This window comes from Ruditapes philippinarum, unplaced genomic scaffold (genome assembly GCF_026571515.1).
Source record: "Ruditapes philippinarum isolate M1 unplaced genomic scaffold, ASM2657151v2 ctg2216_1_1_1_1, whole genome shotgun sequence".
NCBI classification, from domain to species: domain Eukaryota; kingdom Metazoa; phylum Mollusca; class Bivalvia; order Venerida; family Veneridae; genus Ruditapes; species Ruditapes philippinarum.
Window position 1 is genome coordinate 56,146 of NW_026860894.1, and position 21,304 is coordinate 77,449.

The 21,304-nt window shown below is 33.2% G+C and overlaps 2 protein-coding genes across 2 annotated transcripts; both read right to left on the reverse strand.

Moving 5' to 3' along the window:
* Positions 1 to 865: 865 nt before the first annotated feature.
* LOC132713784 (cell death abnormality protein 1-like) lies at positions 866 to 13,687 on the reverse strand. Its single transcript, XM_060696461.1, has 8 exons — positions 13,678 to 13,687; positions 12,773 to 13,018; positions 11,352 to 11,567; positions 10,113 to 10,253; positions 5,800 to 5,943; positions 1,625 to 1,768; positions 996 to 1,136; positions 866 to 876 (listed from the first exon to the last, which is right to left on the reverse strand). Exons 1-8 carry the CDS (start codon positions 13,685 to 13,687, stop codon positions 866 to 868), a joined length of 1,053 nt encoding a protein of 350 aa, XP_060552444.1.
* A 256-nt stretch (positions 13,688 to 13,943) lies between these two features.
* On the reverse strand, positions 13,944 to 17,583 carry LOC132713783 (uncharacterized). The gene is made up of 3 exons (XM_060696459.1): positions 17,450 to 17,583; positions 14,661 to 14,891; positions 13,944 to 14,213 (listed from the first exon to the last, which is right to left on the reverse strand). Exons 1-3 carry the CDS (start codon positions 17,523 to 17,525, stop codon positions 13,993 to 13,995), a joined length of 528 nt encoding a protein of 175 aa, XP_060552442.1. The 5' UTR covers positions 17,526 to 17,583; the 3' UTR covers positions 13,944 to 13,992.
* Between the last annotated feature and the right edge of the window lie 3,721 nt (positions 17,584 to 21,304).

A 21,304-nucleotide genomic window follows, 5' to 3' on the forward strand; every position in this document is an offset into this window, starting at 1 on the left:
AATGAATTCATTATAATGAGTTGTTCCATATTCAAAGCAGGGTTAAAATATAGGCTATGAAAATTTGACAAAATGATATAAAAGTAATAGTTTGAAAGTTAACAGAAGACGGGAAACATACAAGATTTATGTTTATGTGAATCAAGTCATTTTCTTAATTTGTCATATTCAACTCATATATTAAAGATCAATTCTGTTGAAGATATTTTCATGACTTTTTTGCGCTATATGTTGAAATAAAGGCCATGAAAATTTGATAAAATGATATAAAAGTAATATTTTGAAAGTTAACGGAAGAAGGGAAACATACAAGATTTGTTATTATGTGATTCAAGTCATTTTCTTAATTTTTCACATTCAACTCTTATATATTAAAGATCAATACTGTTGAAGAAATTTTCATGACTTTTTTGCGCTATATGTTTAAACACCGTCTTACCAATTTTGATAAATGGTGAAAACTACTTTGAATGCTAAACTCTTATCTAATTATTTTAGAGTAAATATAATATTGATTTGAAACAAAAATATAGAGTTTTGCTTTCAACATGTCAGGTATTGGTATCAATAAAATACCGTATCTTTTTTATCTTATGAAGTTATAGATATTTCTTTCTAACATAATTACTGTTTAAAGTCTATACCATTGCTACAATTGAATCCTGACCATCCAAACGCACAGCCGTTACTGCAATTCCCGTCTGATTTGCGACAATCTGTTTCATGTTGACAATGACATACACCACTACAGTTTACGCCAAATGTGCCGCTTGGGCAATCTGTCGAAATAATCAATCATGTGATTATGTTAGAATTGTTATGGGTTGTTTTGTTTGTTTTTGTTTTTTCGTGAACTGATATAGCATTAACATGAAACTATTTTATAAAATAAGATCAACTTTTAATCATTATATTAAGGTCGCATCCTTAAAAGTTTTAGCATGTTTTAATAATGGAATTTTTGTTCATAAAATATATACAAAACATTAATATACCACGAGAACATTTAGGTCCGGTGAATCCAGGATTGCAGCCGTCCATGCAATATCCTGTTGCTTTGTTACACGCAGCTTTACCGTTCTTACTCTCACTACAATTTCCTGTACAATCTCTACCATACTGACCATCAGGACAAACTGTTGAAAAACAATTGACACTATATCATGAACCTGTTCTGGGTTAAAATTAATTTTAGTACGTGACTAAGTCATCTTCATATGGTATGTAAAAATAGGAAATAAAATTCAAAAGAGTTATTTATTGTGATACCTATGTCAATGTACGTAAATGTAACATAGAATGAGAGTTGCAGTCGACCAATCTGTATTACCTACACTGCAATATCAAATTAAATACAGTACTTATTGTGGCAAACATATTATCTGGTAATATTTCCTCGCTTAAAATGATGACAAGTACTTGTATATTCGTGTATTAAGTAATTAATTGTTTTTTTATTTTCACCACACTTTTATATGTTGCTTGGTGGAAAGTGAATTGAAAAACAAAAGAGAGAAGCATGAAGGTATGGATCGTATCAACAGTTGTATTATTTATGTTAATCTTTGTATTTTTCATTTTCCTGCAGTTTTCTTTACAACAAAATGATAAAGACATAAAATACCTGTTGAGCAATTATTGCCCATATAGCCTGCTTCACAACCTGCCTTGCATATACCCGATGATTTGTTACATTGTTCAATTCCTTTAAAGCAATGGATACTGCAGTACGAAGTACAATTTACACCAAATCGTCCTGTCTCACATGCTTTAAATGTCAAAAAAGGAAGTAAACTAATGAATAAAATGAAATAGATATAAAAAAGTATACTAAAACAACATAATTTTAAGAAAACAACAACAAAATAACTTCTAGTCAACTAACGTAAATTTCCTTTTACCCTTAAATACTTTTATTAGTTTCTGAATATCTAAGCTCGTTTATGTGATAATAGATACATTTATTTTATGCTTTTCAGTGGATTACTGATTTATCCGTGAAAATTATATTTGATAATGTCACAGTGAAAATTATCAAAATATAATTTCACTTTTTTCAATGACGAAACTACTTTTTTTAAGATTTTCCCCATGTGGTACCTCAATTTTATTTTTACTGACAATTCTGACAATGTCAGGCTGTTAAAAGAAATAGCAAAGCTGAAATAGATAAATAACTTAAATGTCAAAAGTAATAAAGAGAGAAAACTTACTTCTATTCATTCAAATTCCAATCACCAAATTTCGTCTCTAATTTTTTTTGTTTCGTTTTTACAGTCTGAAATTACATTCCTTCCCCATGCAAAACTGCTCTTGATGACATTTGGGCATATTAAAGTATCCTATGAGCAATAACTACCGTATGCTTTATGAAAAATTGAAAAGCATTGACAGCCATCACTCGTAAAATAAGTAAAACAACCCAGCGTTCCGCTAAGCTTCCAAGTTTTCCATTTTCCTAGCTCCTTTTCTGAATGTTTTCACTTCTGTCAACACTTATTTTTTGTCTGTTACAATCCTCAAATAAGTTTTCTTTCTTTTAAAAAGGTGTATGACTAACAAATCCAAATTATATCCCTCTGAATCTTACACAATTATTTTCATCCCATGAAATACACAACTTTAAAAAATGGCTGCCGCTTACATTTTACAAAGCCAGGTCTAATATAAATTCGCAGTAAGTAACAGAAATATGGATGGATGGTTGGACTTTTTCTCCTACAAGAATTGTTTGTTTGTATTATTTAAACAAGCGATCATTCATATTTTTTTAATAAAATGAATAAATTTCACCGTCATTTAACCTTGATTGGCGGACTTATTTCTCAGCTCAAGACTTCTTGTTTTTAATGTGAAATTCCGTCTAAATGGGGCTCTCAATGGGGGAAACAAATTTTTATATTAACGTTAAAATTATGGAAATTTCGTTTTAACTTGTTTTTAAGCAGAAAATAAAAAGAAAATTTGTCTGTTTGTTGTGTAAGATGTAATTTTATTTCATCTCGTGAACTTTAAAAACAGTATTCTCACTCGTGGCTACGCCACTCGTGAGAATACTGTTTTTAAAGCCCACTCGATGAAATAAAATTTCATCTTACACACAAACAAACAAATATCCTCTATGAAATGTAGACTTCATTTAGAGCAATGCAGTATTTCTAGTTGTATTTATAAAACATATCAATGCCATGATATGCATGTAACAGATCTACTTCATAGTCCAATCTTATCAATTAAAGCAAATTTGATATATAATATACAGTGAGAGAAAATGGTTATCGTTGGTACAGTGCACTGTTTCTTTCATTAAAACATTTGAAACCATCGGTCGCTATTTTTAACTATGATTATCCACACATTTTCAGACTTAAATAAAATCCGAATCAAACCACTGTGGCTGAATTCAATCCAATACATTAATTAATCACGTTAAGGAACTAAACTTGTATTGTAAGATATACCTTACTCACTTATGTTATTATTTCTTTCGAGGCTTACTTCCTTTCATGTTTGGCGCGGTATGACTAGTAATGAGCCAAAGTCGCCCTTAGACTCATACAAACTAACAAATCAATAAGCTGTCATTGTTTCTCTAACGATTTTGTTTCACTTGAATGTAATGACGCTCATCAACCGGTTTTGTACTTACATATAACTTTATGCTTATAGATTGTTCATTGTCGGGTCGTCTATTGAATCTTCCATCTCGCAACGACATGTTTCATGATTCATTTTCTATGCTTACAGACTCGGTGCCATGTAATCAATTGTTTTCTTTGTTTACAAATATTGTGTTTCTACCAGCCATTGATCGGAATTAATTAAATATAACATGTGACTGGGAAAAACTGAATGGCAACATGTAAAAGTCTTCGTTAAAATGGATTAATCTATATCAAAACGTCTAATGAAAAGTACTTTTAACTTTTCAGCGTATGTATGCCTGATAGTTCTTCAATATTACAAGAATTTGTAAAATGTATACTTATAATTAGAATATATGATAGAAGTATTTAAAACGTCTTATGCCCCGGTCACATATTCACGGATAATGCCACGGGAAGAGCTACGGTCTAATCGTTCACGGATTACTACGGAATTGTGAAATTCCGTAGTCCGCTACGGTTACAGTACGGACACACAACGGTATGAGTACGGAGTCCGACCGATTTACCACCAAAAGCCCCCGGAGAGACACGGATTGTTACGGACCGACACGGTTTGATACGGAGCGACACGAATCAGGACGGACGCACTACGGATACACTACGGTCTGCTACGGTATAAGCACGGATTAGTACGAATAAGTACGGTCTGATACGGAGAAGAACGTATTGATACATTAAAACATCCGTCCACAACCTCTTGCTTGCTCATTTTCAAAATGCTTCAAAAGAAAAGAACACCTTGAAAACGAATTGCAGCGTTTAATGATTTTGGCGGAGAGGATTCAACCTAATCGCGTCCGAACCCCGAGACACACCAGGTCCAATTAAAGTGAATTTCTTGAAGGACGCTGTCAAATCCTTAACAAGTTCGGCCATGAGAGCCTCATACTTAACATGAAGCGGACTTCGTAAAAGCCCATCTCTAGTCCACCATCTCGTCTGTTTTATCGTACCTGATTAGATATGGACTAGTAATCATTAATGAAAAATGTTGATCAATACTGCTTCTCTTTTAATTTTGAGATTTGCTGTTCATCTTACAATTACATTAATTGTCGTGATGTTTATGTTTTAAAAATATGTGAAAAGCTTGTTAATTAATCTTATTATCACTCAAGGGCCAGCGTCCGAGGCTTATAAGACACTTCGTTTTATGTACATATTTACTCCATTTTCACGATCCAATATTTGTAAAATATGTAACATTAAATGTTATTCTATTTCTTATGAATTGTAGTACGATATTAATATAAATTTACTTCTATTAATGTCATCAAGCAGCTCGACCACTGCCTCCGCATTCTGAGCCATTTCAATATAAAGTTGCAGTCAGTAAATGGCAATTATCATTTATTAAATATTCCTGCAAATATATATGTCTGTCTTTAACAAGAAGGTAGTATTTATACCCTTGAAAAAGTACATGATACTTAATTCATCCGTACTAAACAGTGGTGGGCCGTACCGTTCCGTACCGTTTCGTGTTGCAACGCAATAAACCGTGTAAGACCGTGCTAATCCTTGCCTCTCCGTAGTACAACGTATTACGATCGTGGCTTTCCGTGACTATGCCGTATTAATCCGTATTAAAACCGTAGCTTATACGTAGGGAAACCGTGAAAATACGTAGTTCTTCGTACCAAACCGTGGTAATCCTTGACAAGTTGGTGGACTACGAATCAGTACGGACTTTTACGGTTTTCGTACGGACCAGTACGTATCAGTACGGATTAATACGGACTAATAGGGATACGCTACGTTGATTTTTCCGTAGCAAATTTTTGTGCATGTTCAAAAATTGTCAAGGATCGCTACGGATATACAAGGACTACTACGATTGATTACGGTTACAATACGGAGAGCTACTGACCAGTACGGGTAGCTACGGACGATGCCGGAATTAATCCGTGGCTCTTCCGTGGGCGTATTCCGTGAATATGTGACCGGGGTATTAAACGTTTCAGTTTTATACAGACAAAACTGGTGTGTCTATGTTAAATCTGTTCAATCGCTAAATAACTAATGAACGTCCCACAGGTAGTTATTACAGATATGAAGCGACAATCATAACCATTGCGTTATATACATGTACTTATAAAGTAGAATATGCACCCTATGCATATATACTTACGAGTCGAACAGTTATGCCCTTTAAATCCAGCCACACAGCCACTCTGACATTTTCCAGATATTTTGCTGCACTGATCAACACCATGAAGACAGTTGTTGGAGCACGTTCGGCTACAATCACGACCGAATTTCCCAGCTGTACATTCTATTATTTGTCAAAAAACATTTATATCAACAATAATTTGTGTATGTCATTCTATTTAGATTTACATATCTATTGAAACGGATTCAAAGAAACATCAACGAAACGTTTTGGGCGGAAAAGTACACTGTCCGAACAAATTAATCGACAACACATAATGGATGGTTTGGCTTAAATACTTCATATGTTCTAAAATCTTTTATGTTTGATAGACAGCTGAAGTTATATAATCATTATTTTTCCCCTTTTTTCCCATACTGGTTATTTTTAATGGCGTACTCAAATGAATAAATTTACTAAAACAAAACAGCAAACTCTTGAAAGGAAGAGGTCACACCAAAATTATCTGACAACTGCTGATTGGTGATAAAACTTAATGTAAAAACATATTCAATCTTGAGCACACAATAGGCATAATATTGCGCAGGACGTTAGCGTCATACAGACCCTAAAGAACGCAGCCTATCCTTTTTTGTGGGACACATGGCGGCATATTGTATCGCTTTAAAAAATCCTGCTATTGGGTTGTATAATTATTGTTAAATAAACTATAAAATCCATTGCTTAAACGAACAATATTGGGGGTTGTGTTGTTAAGTGTGAATTTTGTTTATTACATGTACTACGACGTAGGAGTGTAATAAAGCCATTAAATAAGAACGATATTACATCTAGACTAGTGTAATACAACTTGACGTCATTTTTGTTATATACAAACATAGCGTTTAAACTCGCCAATGTTAGCGTTACACTATAGGTGAGTGATTGAATGAAAAATGACTCTTTTTAATTGTTAACCGTTCTCTATTTTATTATGTGATTAATAGAATATTATATTCGTGTAGCGTCAATACTAAATCTATTGGACTCGTTGAATAAAACAATAGTATGCTCGCCAGAGGCTCGCACCATATGCATTTAATCAACACGTTCAATAAAATTAGTGGTAAATGTACACACATTCAATATCCTCTTTGAACTTACTTGTTTTACCAGTTTGAAACATTCAAAATGTGTATAAATCACTTCACTCAAAATTAGTTAGCCACAGTATTTTATATGATGTTCCGTTAGAGTCATCGAGACAATCACATATCTCGTAAAAATGAAAACACGAAATAGTCGAAGTAACGAGACCACAATGGTGAATATACCAAAGTTTTGGTAATGAAAATTTCGAAGTATGATTGTCAAAAGCCGACATCACCAAACAACGAAGGTCGTGTTTTTGCAATGACACTTTCGACGTTTCATCATCGTATGATCAATTTTTCACCATTCTATTTTCGACTTTTCACCATCCTGGTTTCGTTACTTTGATATTTGTTCATTTTCATCATTGTGGTTTCGACTTTCCTCCATCGTACTTTCTACTTTTCGTCATCGTGATATCTTGAACTATGCTCTTAATTCATAATTTACGCGTTAAAAACTCATATTTACCCTTTTCTTAAGAAGAAAATTGATTCATTTCGGAGGCGCAATGTAATCATGTGAGGATAATTTACTTACAATAAATATCACCAAAGTATAGGTTAATTTCAAAAGTTAATATATGCAATTGTAAATGGACATAGAAATTAAAACTTTATTCCGCTTATGTGTCCCAAATCCGTACCCAGTGCTTAGAAGTATCAACTGATTCGTGATTTAACAACAGAATCATGATGACACCACAGCAGCTAAGATAAAATGGTTGGTATAAAAGTTAAGTCTTAAATATTTTATATCGAATTTGCTCTCGTTTACTTTGGATTATTTCATTTTATTCATTACAAAACACGTTTTCTTTATGTTCTATTTTATGGAACATTACCTGATCATAACCTAAACGGTTCACAATGTTAAAGTTGGTTGTAATTGCATCTTAAAATGTTATGATTACGGAACTTCATTCATTAATTAAAAACTTCTTACAAAAACATATATCGACAATTACGATGCTAACATAAAAAAAACAATTTATTTAAACAATTTATAAAGCTGACATTCGAACAGAAGGTGTACACGTTAATAACATTTGAATCTTTAAATAGCACACACAAGCGAGTTTATCAAATGCACATGACGCGTTTCTGTTAGAGACACTAAACACATGATGAATCGGACCGGAAAAATATGCGCAGTAGGTCGATGAAAGAAGGTCCTGTTGGAACTATCTGTAAATGTTTATACTGATTCGAATAATGTTAGGTTTCCAGCTTGTTGCCTTGGTAACGAAAACAGCGTAAGAAATTAAGAAATAATAACATTGAATAAGATAAAATATTTGTTTTATGATGCAGATAACAACCGATTTCAAGGGCGTCAACAGTAGGCATTTCATTTCAATTGATACTTGATATTTACAGAGCTTTCTGCGGATATGACCATTACCGGACGTTTTGTTTGTCTTTATGTTTTCTTTCTTTACATTTGGTACATTTTATTTGGTTCTCAAAGGTCTAAGGTCAATAATAGGTATGTTTTGTTCTGTTTTTAATAGATTTCGATACGCAAATTACAATAAACATAATATCCTATAAAAAAAACATGTTATCCTATGAAAAAAACATGATTATTTTTTTCTTAACGCAATCATTAGTGTCCGCCGCCCTTTTCACTGATAACGTAGGAATATCCCTACATAATTGTGTTAACCTTTGAAACACTGTATATCATGTAAACATTTCTCGCTAAAACATCAACATAATTATTATTTTGCGTTATTTTGCGTTTTTACAAGTTTTTGTTAAAAGCAAAACTGATGTAAAATTTCAGATTTTCTTTTGATATAAAAGTGCTCTATCTGAAAACGATATCCCATAAACGCCATCGACTTTTAACACACACATAGCTATTATACAATTATTCAACTTGATTGTACAAATGTTGCTGCAATGCAGCCATAGAGAAGCTCCGCGCCAAACATTGCTCTCATTACAGATACCTTACCAAATCATTCCTACGCACAGGTCATGTTCTATTTAGATTAAGTTCTATTGTACATTATTCCAGATGTTTTTTTGTATAATTATACTTATCAAATGCGTTCATCCCTTCCTTACAAAATTGTCTTCAGTTTCTATGTTGTTCATTATCTATATAATAGAGGAAATGACAATGATCCCTAAAGAAAATCCAAAACGACAAAATTGAAAATGTTGCAGGCTCGATTTGATTACGCCTGTGCACATTGCTCTCTCTTCTCATTCTATTAACGCCAATTTAAAGAATGATAAGTTAATGTGAAAATGGTTATCGCTGTTTTAAATTACTATATTGAACTGAGTATTAAGAAAATACAATGGTCGGACAATTTTATTTCTAGCAATCCTGCAGCCATCATTTGAGAACATTTTATTATTTCGGTCACGAGATCATCTTTCGTTGAGCGTGTTGTCTTCTAAAATAAATATTTGTTCGCATATTGACATTGTGTTTAAATTTTATTCATTGTTTTAAAATATTTGTTTAATGTTTGTTTGATTGGGTTTTACGTCGCATAGTCCTAGCACTATGTCGGGCACGAACGGGCACCTGAGTAGAACCACATTCCGTAAGCAAGCTGAATAGCTTCCTCACATGAAATAATCCAAAGTTTCTTTCGGCATTCGAACCCACAACGGTGAGGGGCAAGTAGAAGATTCGTTTAAGATACATTGTATGCAAAACAATTAACTATTGCCGTGGATATGAAAATATTTAAAATCTAATGGAATATGGAGACATAAGACTCTTAGTCCTATTACTTTTTGAACAACCCTCGTATGAGTTGACATCAAAAGTATCATTTTTATCGAGACATTATTTTATAGCTACTACGTGTTCTACACCAGTTAGTCTTGTGTATAAACAAACATTTGTGTTTTTAATTTAAGAAATTTAAATTGTTATTTTTGTTATGTGTGGGTTTGCATACATACGTGCGCGCGCGTGTTTGTGTGTGTAAAGTAACACCGATCTTGAAATGGTATGTTGTCTGAGTAATTAGATCTTTTCATTACATTTTCATTACACGTACCTTTATTGTAATGGCGTAATAATACTCTTCTTTTAAATTTTCCGTGTGCGAAAGTAAAAAAGACTTGAAATGACTGTATGCGTCAATTGCCCATTTGCCACATAAGATCTATCATAGTAAACTGACGCAATAAAAGTACAAAAAGTTCTCAATTAAATTGTTTTCATACCTTTATCACAAGATGGTACTTTCCATCCAGGCATGCATCCGGGTGTTTGGCAATATCCAGTCCATGGGTGACAAGACATCTTGTCTTCACAGTGGCATTTAGATGTACAAGAGAGCCCAAAACTTCCAACGTTGCAGTTACCTGTAAAATACAACCTCGCTTATGATGCTTTTAACATGCATGCATGATTAATCTGCATTTCATTTCATAAAGTTAAACTAAAAGTAACTTGTCTTGTAAATATGATACAAGTATTTGCAGGTATCAATGCGAAGCATTTTATATAACCGCGCCGTGCTGCTTGTAAACAGCGATATTTTGATTCGAAAAAATATTGAGCAAAATTATTTTACTTTATTTCACGAAATTCCTCAAACGCGTTGAAAGTAAAAATTAAATATTATTAAATTAATGTTGCCCGCAATACGGAAAAGCAATATTTGCTATAATTATGCTGAGCTTGTATCGTTTCAGACAGGAATAATTACAAGACATAATGCCGTCAAGATAACGGAAAGTTCTTTCTTAAGAGCGAATAAATATACATTTTTTGTAATTAATATTGAGCGCAGGGATAGGAATCCTAAAATAACGCCTTATTTGTAGCCAATCCGTTTTCTTTTTTCTGTTAATTTTTTGTTTAATCAGAAGAAGCGTTTCTGTCTGATTGTACCCCCTTCCCTTCCTAAATTTAAATAAGAACTACTTTAGTTTATAGTTGTGTTAGATACATGTAAACGTAAAATTGGAGACAGCTTGAGTAGCTTCACAAATAAAAAAAACACTTTTTAATTTGCAATGCATTGTAAAAAATCATAATTGCATTTTGATATCATTAATCAATCAGTGTGCTTTTTTAATTTATTTAATTCAATTTAAAAACACGGTAATGTTTTGAAAATATAAACTAGAAAAACGTATTCATTCTCCAGCTAATGAATGCACATCTGGCACTGACATTTTATGTAACAGGGCCTTAAGTTTAACTGAAATTGTCGAAACTGTTTGATAAGCATTTGTTCGTGAAAAATGCGTTACAGTTTAATAAAGCGAATTTCGATTTGGCCGTTGATCAATTGACAATCTATCAAACCGGTGTTATTAATCAGGTTATCATTATTGCTACCAACAGATGATTTATTTAAAACAAACACTCTGTCACGTAAATTATGTGTACTTATAAAACAAGATAAGATTAAAAAAATATAGATATATGTATGACGTTAATACAAACAGCACCTTTTCCATAAACGATTATTTCACACAATGCAAGTAGTGTATTGTTTATGCGGACAATGAAATACTGGCCTATAACTGGCCTCTGTAGATGTTTGATGAAATGTGTAGTGACATCAATGGTTGGCACATCGAATAGCAAATACCCTGTGTCAATACTGTCCTCCATACTTGAATTACTAGCGTAGATTTTAGCATTCTGAATTTGGTTATTGTTACCTGTAAATTGATCAAATGCTACAACAATAATAATATGAACATTTTAAAATGAATGATAACTAAGGCACTTAGCTGATTCAGTTTTATGTTTTTGATATTAAATGCAATATCAATACTATCAAAATACCACAAAATTTGGGGCGTCCGTGGCCGAGTGGTTAAGGTCGTTGACTTCAAACCATTTGCCTCTCACCGCTGTTGGTTCGAATCCCGACAGGGACTTTGGATTCTTTCATGTGAGGAAACTATCTAGCTAGCTTACGGAACGTCGGTGGTTCTACTCAGGTGCCCGTTCGTGCCTGAAATAATGCACGGAAGGGCACCCGAGGTATTCCTCCACCAGTAAAGCTGGAACGTCGCCAAATGACCTCAACTGTGTTGGTGTGACGTAAAACCCAAACAAACAAGCCAATAAATTGACGCCACTTTGTAATTCATCATTATGTAAAACAAGTGAACTAAACAAAATAGAAGTCGATATGAACATCTGTTTTATCGTGTATAATAATTTATGGGTTGTTTTTCCTGTATATGTGTTTATGCGGAATAATCATTATTTAGAATATGCATAAGCGCAACAAATGTAGAAAATATCAATGCCAATAGCAACACCTGTAGGTTCTTGTATTCTAATACATTATTTGTTTGACACATGAGCTTAGGCATTATAGAGATGGCTTATGTATATAATCAGAAATAAATCATTTAAAATTATCAAAATACCATATAACGTATCAAAGCATAACATGACTATGCATACATGACACATTATTTCATTAATGAAATTTACAATATTTATATCCAGTCATAAAAAATACGAAGGGCAAGCAACTGAGTCGATCGTAAAATATCTTTTATAATTCTATATTACCTATAATTAAAAGAGCATAAATGCAATTCGTCTAACATAAAACGTTCCTTAACTATAGATGTGAAGCATTACATATACAAGGTAATACTTTTTTCTAACAGTACCTAAAAACATAAGTGTGCGATGATATTTGCTATGTAAACCAATGACGAAAGCATTATCGAGGCATAAATATGACAAGGAAACAAAGTGTTATTGCTGCTTTTTAAGTGTTGTTATATTTCATATCAGCATAAATTAAGACAGCAAAACATCAAACTGTACTAATGTCATTTTATCTTGGACATACAAGAAATGGAATAAATTTTATATTTGTTATGTTACATATTATTACCTTCATTTATCTTTTCTCTACCAAATATTTCCAATCCATACGCAATGTACTTCCTTTTCAGATCAATATGCCACCACGAAATTGGAGGATTCGCATCCGCTGTCACGCTACAACATTTGCAAGCATCTATATTATAGTTGTTCAACCCATCTATTGCTTTGGAAGATCCATAATCGGGATTGTTTGAGAACAAACCTGTCTGACTTGTTTTGGATATTTCCCTTAATTGTTGAAATAATTCAGCAACTGTAAATTTAAATAGTTATATGTCAATATCACACTTATATTATCGATATAGGTAAATGCTTTAAAATATAAATAGATAAATCCAATTTGTTTTGAATAAAAACAAATTTTGGTGAATAGTATAAATCATTGGTATACTGACCTGTATTAAATAAAAAGACGATAGGTAACTTTATATAATCAGAATGTTATTTATATAATGTAATACGTGACATGGAATGTCCATTGTTGAAGTCATTAACCTTACATCCGAAAATCTTGCTTCCTTTTTTTCCAAAGATATACACGCCGGCATGGCCGAGTGGTTAACGGGTCGGACTAGTAATCTAGTGATTTTTCATTGTAAATATTAAGAGTAATATGTCAATATCACACTTATATTATCTATCAAAAGATATAGGTAAATATTGTAAAATATAAATAGATAAATCCATTTTGTTTCGAATAAAAGCAAATATCGGTGAACAGTATAAATCATTGATATAGGGAATAAATGTCTGACCTGTATTAAAAAACGTACAATAGACGATAGGTACTTTTATATAACCAGAATGTTATTTATATACATGATATAATATAATACGTAAAATGGAATGTCCATTGTTGAAGTGATTAACCTTACATCCGAAAATCTTGCTTCCTTTTTTCAAAAGATATACACGCTGACATGGCCGAGGGGTTAACGCGTCGGACTAATAATCTAGTGATCGCTAGCCGCATTGGTTCAAACCTCGTCAGGGGCAAGTCGTTGTTTCCTTGAGCAAGAAACTTTACACTTATTGCTCAGTACTGGTTGGTTCCAGAAACAGATTCGAAAGTGTGTCTATAAGCTTATAGCTTCCTACACAATCGAACTAAAGTAAATTATGTATAAACCAAAAGATATACAATTCGCACATTACCTATCAGTGACAAAGATTGGTGATGTTATTATAAGCCAAGATAAAATTATGTTTATTATTTTGTATGCAAATCTAGGTATACATGCCTTGTATATTGATGAGGACTTCACAAACAATTAAAAACCATGCTCCATAATTATCGTGCATTTTAGGCCTATTTATTCGAATGGATTTCACTGGTTGGTTCTGCAGATCTATTGAAACAAAATTGTGTGTAGAATTGACAAAAATCCACTTGTCAGGTATTGCAATGCCGTCTGCTTGTACATTAAGCCCGGATAACTTTCTTGGTTCTGTGTGAATGAATGTGTATAATTATTTAGGCATGTGCATGAATAGCTACATTTTATTTTAATAATTTTCAGCAACGTTAATAGTTTTGTACATTACTTTGTTTCAGTACAAGAAAATCATCTCACATCTATACAAAACGTCTATTGAGTTTGCTACATTTCTATACGAACTATTTAAAAATATCTGTTGGCACATGACTGTCTGTGTGATACATGTGAATAAATATATTATTTTAAGATTTCGTATCAAAACAGTTAACTGAAAGATGGTTATCACATTTTCAGTTGATTTTTAACTGAATGGCTGCAATTGAAGGGATGTTTAAGTATTCAAAATGTGTTATTTTAATAATTGTTTATAAATTATTTGAACAAATTCATTTGCTTAAAATAGCTGATAAAACTTAAACTTAATAATGGTAATTAGGTAATATTGCTGTAAGTTACCATCAGTTTGATCAGTCCTGCCTTGAAGAACAATATCGACAAGATGCTCATGACGTGGTAAAGTGACTTCCAGCCAGGGGTTAGTTTCATCGCTTGATGACCAGCAGCAGTTACATGCGTCTGGCGATGTTGCCGGATTTCCATCAATCACGTTAGTTGTACTATAGTTTAACCCCCCATAAGTTAGTACAGATGAGCTTTTGAGTTGTGTCATATGAGCAATGTTGTAAGCTGAATTTTTAAATGAAATGTTCACTAAACAATTAACGTTTTTCTATTTATATGGCTGATAAAACAAATTTAATGTTTCTAGAATTAAAACAGAAATGAAGCTGAACCTATATTATAATAAATTCATCACACTATCAGCAGAAGTAAAAGCAACACAAGCAACAATCTCATTTATTCAACACAAAATTTAGGTAAAATAGTAGCACTAGGTAATAAACAGGTAGTAAATCTAAGTCAGCAAATATCAATAGCAAGTTAAGCCTAAGATACATTAAAAATTTTAATGTAATTGAATGAGTAACAATAATTGAAATCAACCTATGAGCGAGCTTACGTTCATGTGATTTAAAAACTTGACATTTTAAATTTAGACTAAATGAATAAGTGGCGATTAAATCAAAATCGCTAAAATACAGGAATACCGTTTATTAACGAGGGGCATATTTTAATTAATGTTATAGCAGCGCGTTTTTATAAATAATCTATTCCTTTGGAAAATGTCTAGTAACGTCCTTCAAAATATTCACCATGGACCTCTACACATATTTCAAGACTCAGAATTTATTCTGTATAAAACATTTTTGAACTGTTCTTTGGGAAAACTGTTTATACACTGGTAGAGAGCACTTCCGAGCACTTTTCACTTCGGGTTTTCCGACCGGCGCCCGCGAAGACAAGATTTGAGGTATTGAACAAAAGTCACAAGGACGAAGGTCAAGACTATAACCGGGATGTATTAAAGTCTCAATTATCTGTCCTTTAAATAAGCTTGAACCAACGCTGACCGGTGCGCAAGTGCATTATCATGGAGTTATTTGATCCTGCGCACCGATACATTTGGTTTTTTGAAATTCAGTGACGAATACAGAAGTGGGACATGGTCACGGTAAAATATTCCAGTGACACTACCTCTCTCAGACTCAGCGACTTTGGCCACTATTCCACCACTGTCAAAGAAATAGAACTTACTCTTTTAACGCTCCTTGCTTGCTACGTCGAGCAACACCGGGCGATCGCTGTTTTCACCTACCAACATTTTGTTACAGAGTTTATTGGCGGGAGAAAATTAAGCCACGTTTCATCCTCTGTGACAAATTTCTCTCAAGGGTTTAGTATCTCTTTCTTTAAACCTAGTCAATAAGGCCGGGGCTTTTTCAACCCGCTTCCGTTTCTGCTCAGAAGTTATGAAATACTGGATCCAACGGGCGCACAGTTTCCTCAACTTTAACTTTTCTTCCAAGATGGGAAACACATATGACGAACACAGGCCCGTAATGTCACTTATCTCCTCCACGGTATATCAACAATGACTTTGAAAGTGCTGATGTCTTTTTTCAGAGGTAGCGGAAGTTGGCCGATGGGATCATCCATAACATAAGATTTACCTTTCTTAAACATTGACACCTATCAGGCAATTGTACGATATTAAAGGACATTTTCCCATAAACTAAAGCTAGAATCGTTTGTATTTCTGACGCATATTTTCGCGTTACCTACACATTTTGCAATAAGCTTTTTGCATCTCTCTCAAATGACAATGCAACACAGCCATGTTTGCATCCAGTATTCAAAACAAAATCATTGCACGTACCAAAACAGACTGTTGGTTAAAAAAATCAGCAATCTTTCCAACGGTTTATTATACATGTATTGTATTTCCACGTACAAATGATGGTTAAATTGAGATGTTGCCACTAATAAAGATACCCCTCGTAAATTCTATACTGTTCTAAAGATAGTCTCCTTTAAAGATCAGTGAATGTAGCGTCTCAACAGTGACATCTATTTTACGTGAGATTTCCATTGTTATTTATCTTATCAACCGGAGAACCTAATAAAAATGACACATTGAAAAATTGTATTTTTAAAACTTTTTTAGTGGTTAGAAATACTCATACCTTTATATATTGGCTAACCTTTATAGGACTGCAATGAAAAGAGAGAGAAAACAACATATCATCAAAAAGAGTTTTGTTCAAATATGAAAATATACATTTACAAGGGAAAGCAACGTTTACGAAACGCAGCCTAAATGTCAAGGAGCGTGCCATCTATGGTTCAAATGATTTAACCCCGATCGCACTAGAGCCGCATGTTCTCGGCAATACTATTGACATCCAATAAAATGCTGAACTCATATTCCATTTATATGTTGATGTATGATACGTTATTTATTATGCATGACTCAGAACTCCAGTAAGCCCGATAAGTTATATTATCAAAATTATACGAACTAACACATGAAAAATCAGTTTCTTAATACAACAAAACAAAAACAAAAAACAAAAACAAAAAAACAAAAAAAAACAAATAATAAAATAGAAATTACCGAATCTGTCACACGTTCACATTAGCACTTATGCATCTTTCTTTCGTAAATATATATGGGAAAACTTTGAAATATCGGTAATGCATGACGGATGTGAAACAAAGAGACAGTGATTTATATAATTGCGTATGAACACATTTTTTAATTTTAAATATTTAATCAATCACTGTGTCCCTTTTTAAAGAGTGTATATAAATCTACAGAAATAGATACAATTTAAATAACTTACTCAGAAGCTGGCAATGTACTGATGACTTGAACACAATAAAGCCCAGATAAAGGAAAATAAGGATATCCATTGTCATTTACTAATATTATTTTAAACTATTAAAATAACACGACAAATTAACCTTTGATATTTATTTCAGTCTTTAAGACATAGAGCTAAACTGAATGGGGAAGTTTTCTTTAAATTTGGAAGGAGATTTAATGTAAACCAACCAGGATAATTATATAGATAACGCTATCAAACAGCAGGTAAAATTTATAGATACCAATTTATCAAACCTGTTAAAAAGTATTTTCTTCTTTATATAATGGACATTTATATCGTAAGATAATATAAACAAATATGTATTATTATGCACACTCTAACGGCTTTTAATGACATTTTTATCAATTTTGAGATTTTCGCATCGAATTAAAGCTCATGCCAAGCGATAGAACGCCTATGTAAGAGAAAAAAAGCTTCTTGACGTTATTGTTGTTGCTTGATTAACGTCATTATAGCATAAAACCGGCTATTTTCCCCTCTTTTGCCTTTGTTATAACGGGAACAAAACCATGTGCTAACATATTCACGCGCTCTTGTTATAGCCCGGTTTTACCTATGTGCAATACATACAGGGAGGGCCCAGTAAACAAACAATTGACGATTTGGCCTGTTTTCCAAAGAGCAATGCGCTCTTGTTATATTGAAATTATTGATTTGCATAACGGCGCGCAGCATTCATGTAACTATGCCGGAAATACGGCGTATAGACATCGCCGCTAATCTTGGTTGTCGCCCTTTCTAAGAAACGGACAGTTGTCATTGTAAACAAATATCTGTCATTCAGTTTAACACTCCGATTAACTTACAAAACATGATAACACTAAATGAATATGAGATAATGTTGTTTTATTGATGTTTATATTGATAAATGCTCTTTATACATGTTATATTTCTTCGAGAGAATACTGTTTAGTGCCTGAGTTTTTTATAAACCTGTGTGCTTGAAATAAAAAAAAGATTCTGATGTCACTGATCTTTTTACTACCGTCAAACTGAAATCATTCTAGGAATTTCTGAGGGTCACATTTTGTCTTGGGTAGAGTTATTTAATGTGTTTTTTTTCTTGAGTTAATAAATGTCCAATTGTAAGCTTTGTTACATCAATTAAAATACGAAGTTTCAAAAGATTTTGAGCATTTGTATCTCCCTAGTAGTTGGCCCCGCATAAATAAAACGCATACATAAAACAAGACAAATTTGATAAATACCATTCAAACAAAAGGGTTTCATGCAAGTGTTTTGTATTAAATATACATCATGAATCTTTTTTTTTTAATTTATCCTATAATCCGATTTCGGTTGATCCCAATGTATGTAGTGCACTTTTAAGTCGGATCCAAAACTCGTTAGACTCCAAAGTTATGTGTAACAATGAATACACATATTATTTCACAATGAAATTCATAATACTTCTAATTTTAGTTTCAGTCATGTTTTGGATTTAGAATCGATAAACAAATGCAGAATAGCTTTCTAGATTCATGCGCTGGCTTTCAAACGCTTTTATCAATATAGTTATACGCATTTTTTCAAAGAATGAAAAAAGGAGACTGTGCTTAGTCATATGACTCATATTGCGGAGATGGGAGAATGCGATAGGTTGTTTGTTTAAAGTTGTATTCGATATCGCCATGTGGGCCCGACGAGGAAGTTAACACAGTCAGCTCGTGAGAAACAACCCAAACTTATAGCACATTCATGTTACTTCTCCTATGATAACGTTTCGTGGGTACAAAGATCAAGTATCAGATTTTATTTATCAGTATGCGCTGTATGTTAAAGTACTTTTTATTAGACAAGTACTTGATATGTTTTCTTATATGAAAACAATATCGTAAATTTTGGAAAAATCAATTTAAAACACTTGTAATGATGGGTCGTTATCCTTTAATCATGTGAATTTATTTATTGTTTATAAATGTTACAAAACAACAATTTTTCACCAAAGTTAGGTGAAAGACCACATGTTAACATGGAAAAACTAGTTTTAAGGTGATTCCAAAGTTTTTCATCATTTTTGTTAACCCTTTACCACATATATACGCGAAACAACGCACTTTTGACCCCCCCCCCTTTTTAGGCCTCAAATAGTGAAAAAATGTCATGTTTTCGTTTGAGAAATGTTGCTAAAAAAATTAGCACTTTTTCGGCGCCGCCCCCCATCCAAAAGATACATCAGGGGGTTGCCAGAAGGGGGGATGTGCCCCCTTCTGTTAGGGGGGTTTGAAGGGTGGCGGAGTCCCCCTCATCGCCAAGAAAATTTTGGACTTCTGAGAGGCTAAAAATGACCCCAGGTCGATCATATTGTAACGTGTAACCAACGCTAAAAAGCCTTTGACTCTATCTCAATCCCTTGAGAAGTTGCAGCACTTTGAAATAAATTTTGATGGAAAAAATCGAGGCAAAATAGTGATTTTGGCAATTTTGAGATGTCCCCTCGTTGCCATGGTAACAGGAAATTTAAGACTGAGCATGTCGTTACAAAGGCAGTGGTCCAGACAACATTTGTGCCAAGTTTGATTAGTATTGAAGCATTTTTCATAGTTTCATAGCAGTTTGAACTTGTAACAGGAGGCTTTTCAGTGAAAACGGCCATTTTTCACAACATGCTCATGGGGGAAAGGGTTAAAAACTGCACTGAGGCTGCCAGAAATACTAAAAGGGTAAAAGTTCAAATTCTTGCAAAGCTAAAGAAACTTCCCAAAAGATATCAACTAAACATACTCAATATCGAAAATATGATCCGATTTGAACGTTGCAACGCTTTTCAGTATTCGATCACTTTGCCCAATAAAAATTTTCATTCTGGGAAACGGGATGAAAAAAATAACTCGTAAATAGTCCATGCTTTCATAAAATGGTTCACAAGTCTTTCAAAATTCATTCATGTCAAAAGAATGCTCAGAGGAATCCCTTTTAGATTTCTCGAGACCTGAACTAGTCTTTATTAAGGTTTGCATTTTGGAATCATGTATATACACACTATTTTGCAATATAAGATACATGTAGTAGGTATATCGGCCTTGAAACATGATCGCAACATTATAAAGGGCAAGTATTAACTACAGGGTTAGGGCTAGGGTGGTATCATATTGTGATCATACAGGATCCACAATGGAGCTTTACTTTTGTTTTGGATATTGACCGAGTACGAGGTATTTGTGGTCTTTCGAAATTCAAGCGACGCAGTCTAGGTGTTTCGACCAGTTATTTCCTAAACAAAAAGATCGATGTACGTAGCCGATATACAACTCAACGTCACAGTACTGGTGTGAGTAATGGCTGATAATAACGACACAGATGACAATCTATCCGTAGCACTTGATATACGTTATACATACAGATTATTTTTAACACAGCTCATAAAGATGTTAAAGCTTATATCAACGTTCTGTTTTTTCAATTACAAATATTTTTCATTTTATTCTGCTTTCTCTTTAAAATAGATAATTAACAAGAGCCACCACCGGGCGGGGGCAACGCTCGACTTTTTAATTTCTCTAAAAGCAAACAAAGAAATGTTTGAACAAAATCTTCACGTTTCCTTTTTATAAAATTAACCGGTCTGTCTTGTCACAATAGATTTGTCTATATATTTTAAATAGAAACATGCAATTCTATAAATAGAAAATTCTATAAATAGAAAATTCTATAAATAGAAACACGCAATTCTATAAATAGAAACACGCAATTCTATAAATAGAAATTCTATAAATAGATACATGTGGTGGAGTCACGTGGTTGACAAATGGTGGTGTCACATGGTGGTGTCACGTGGTGGAGTCACGTGGTGAAGTCACGTGGTGAAGT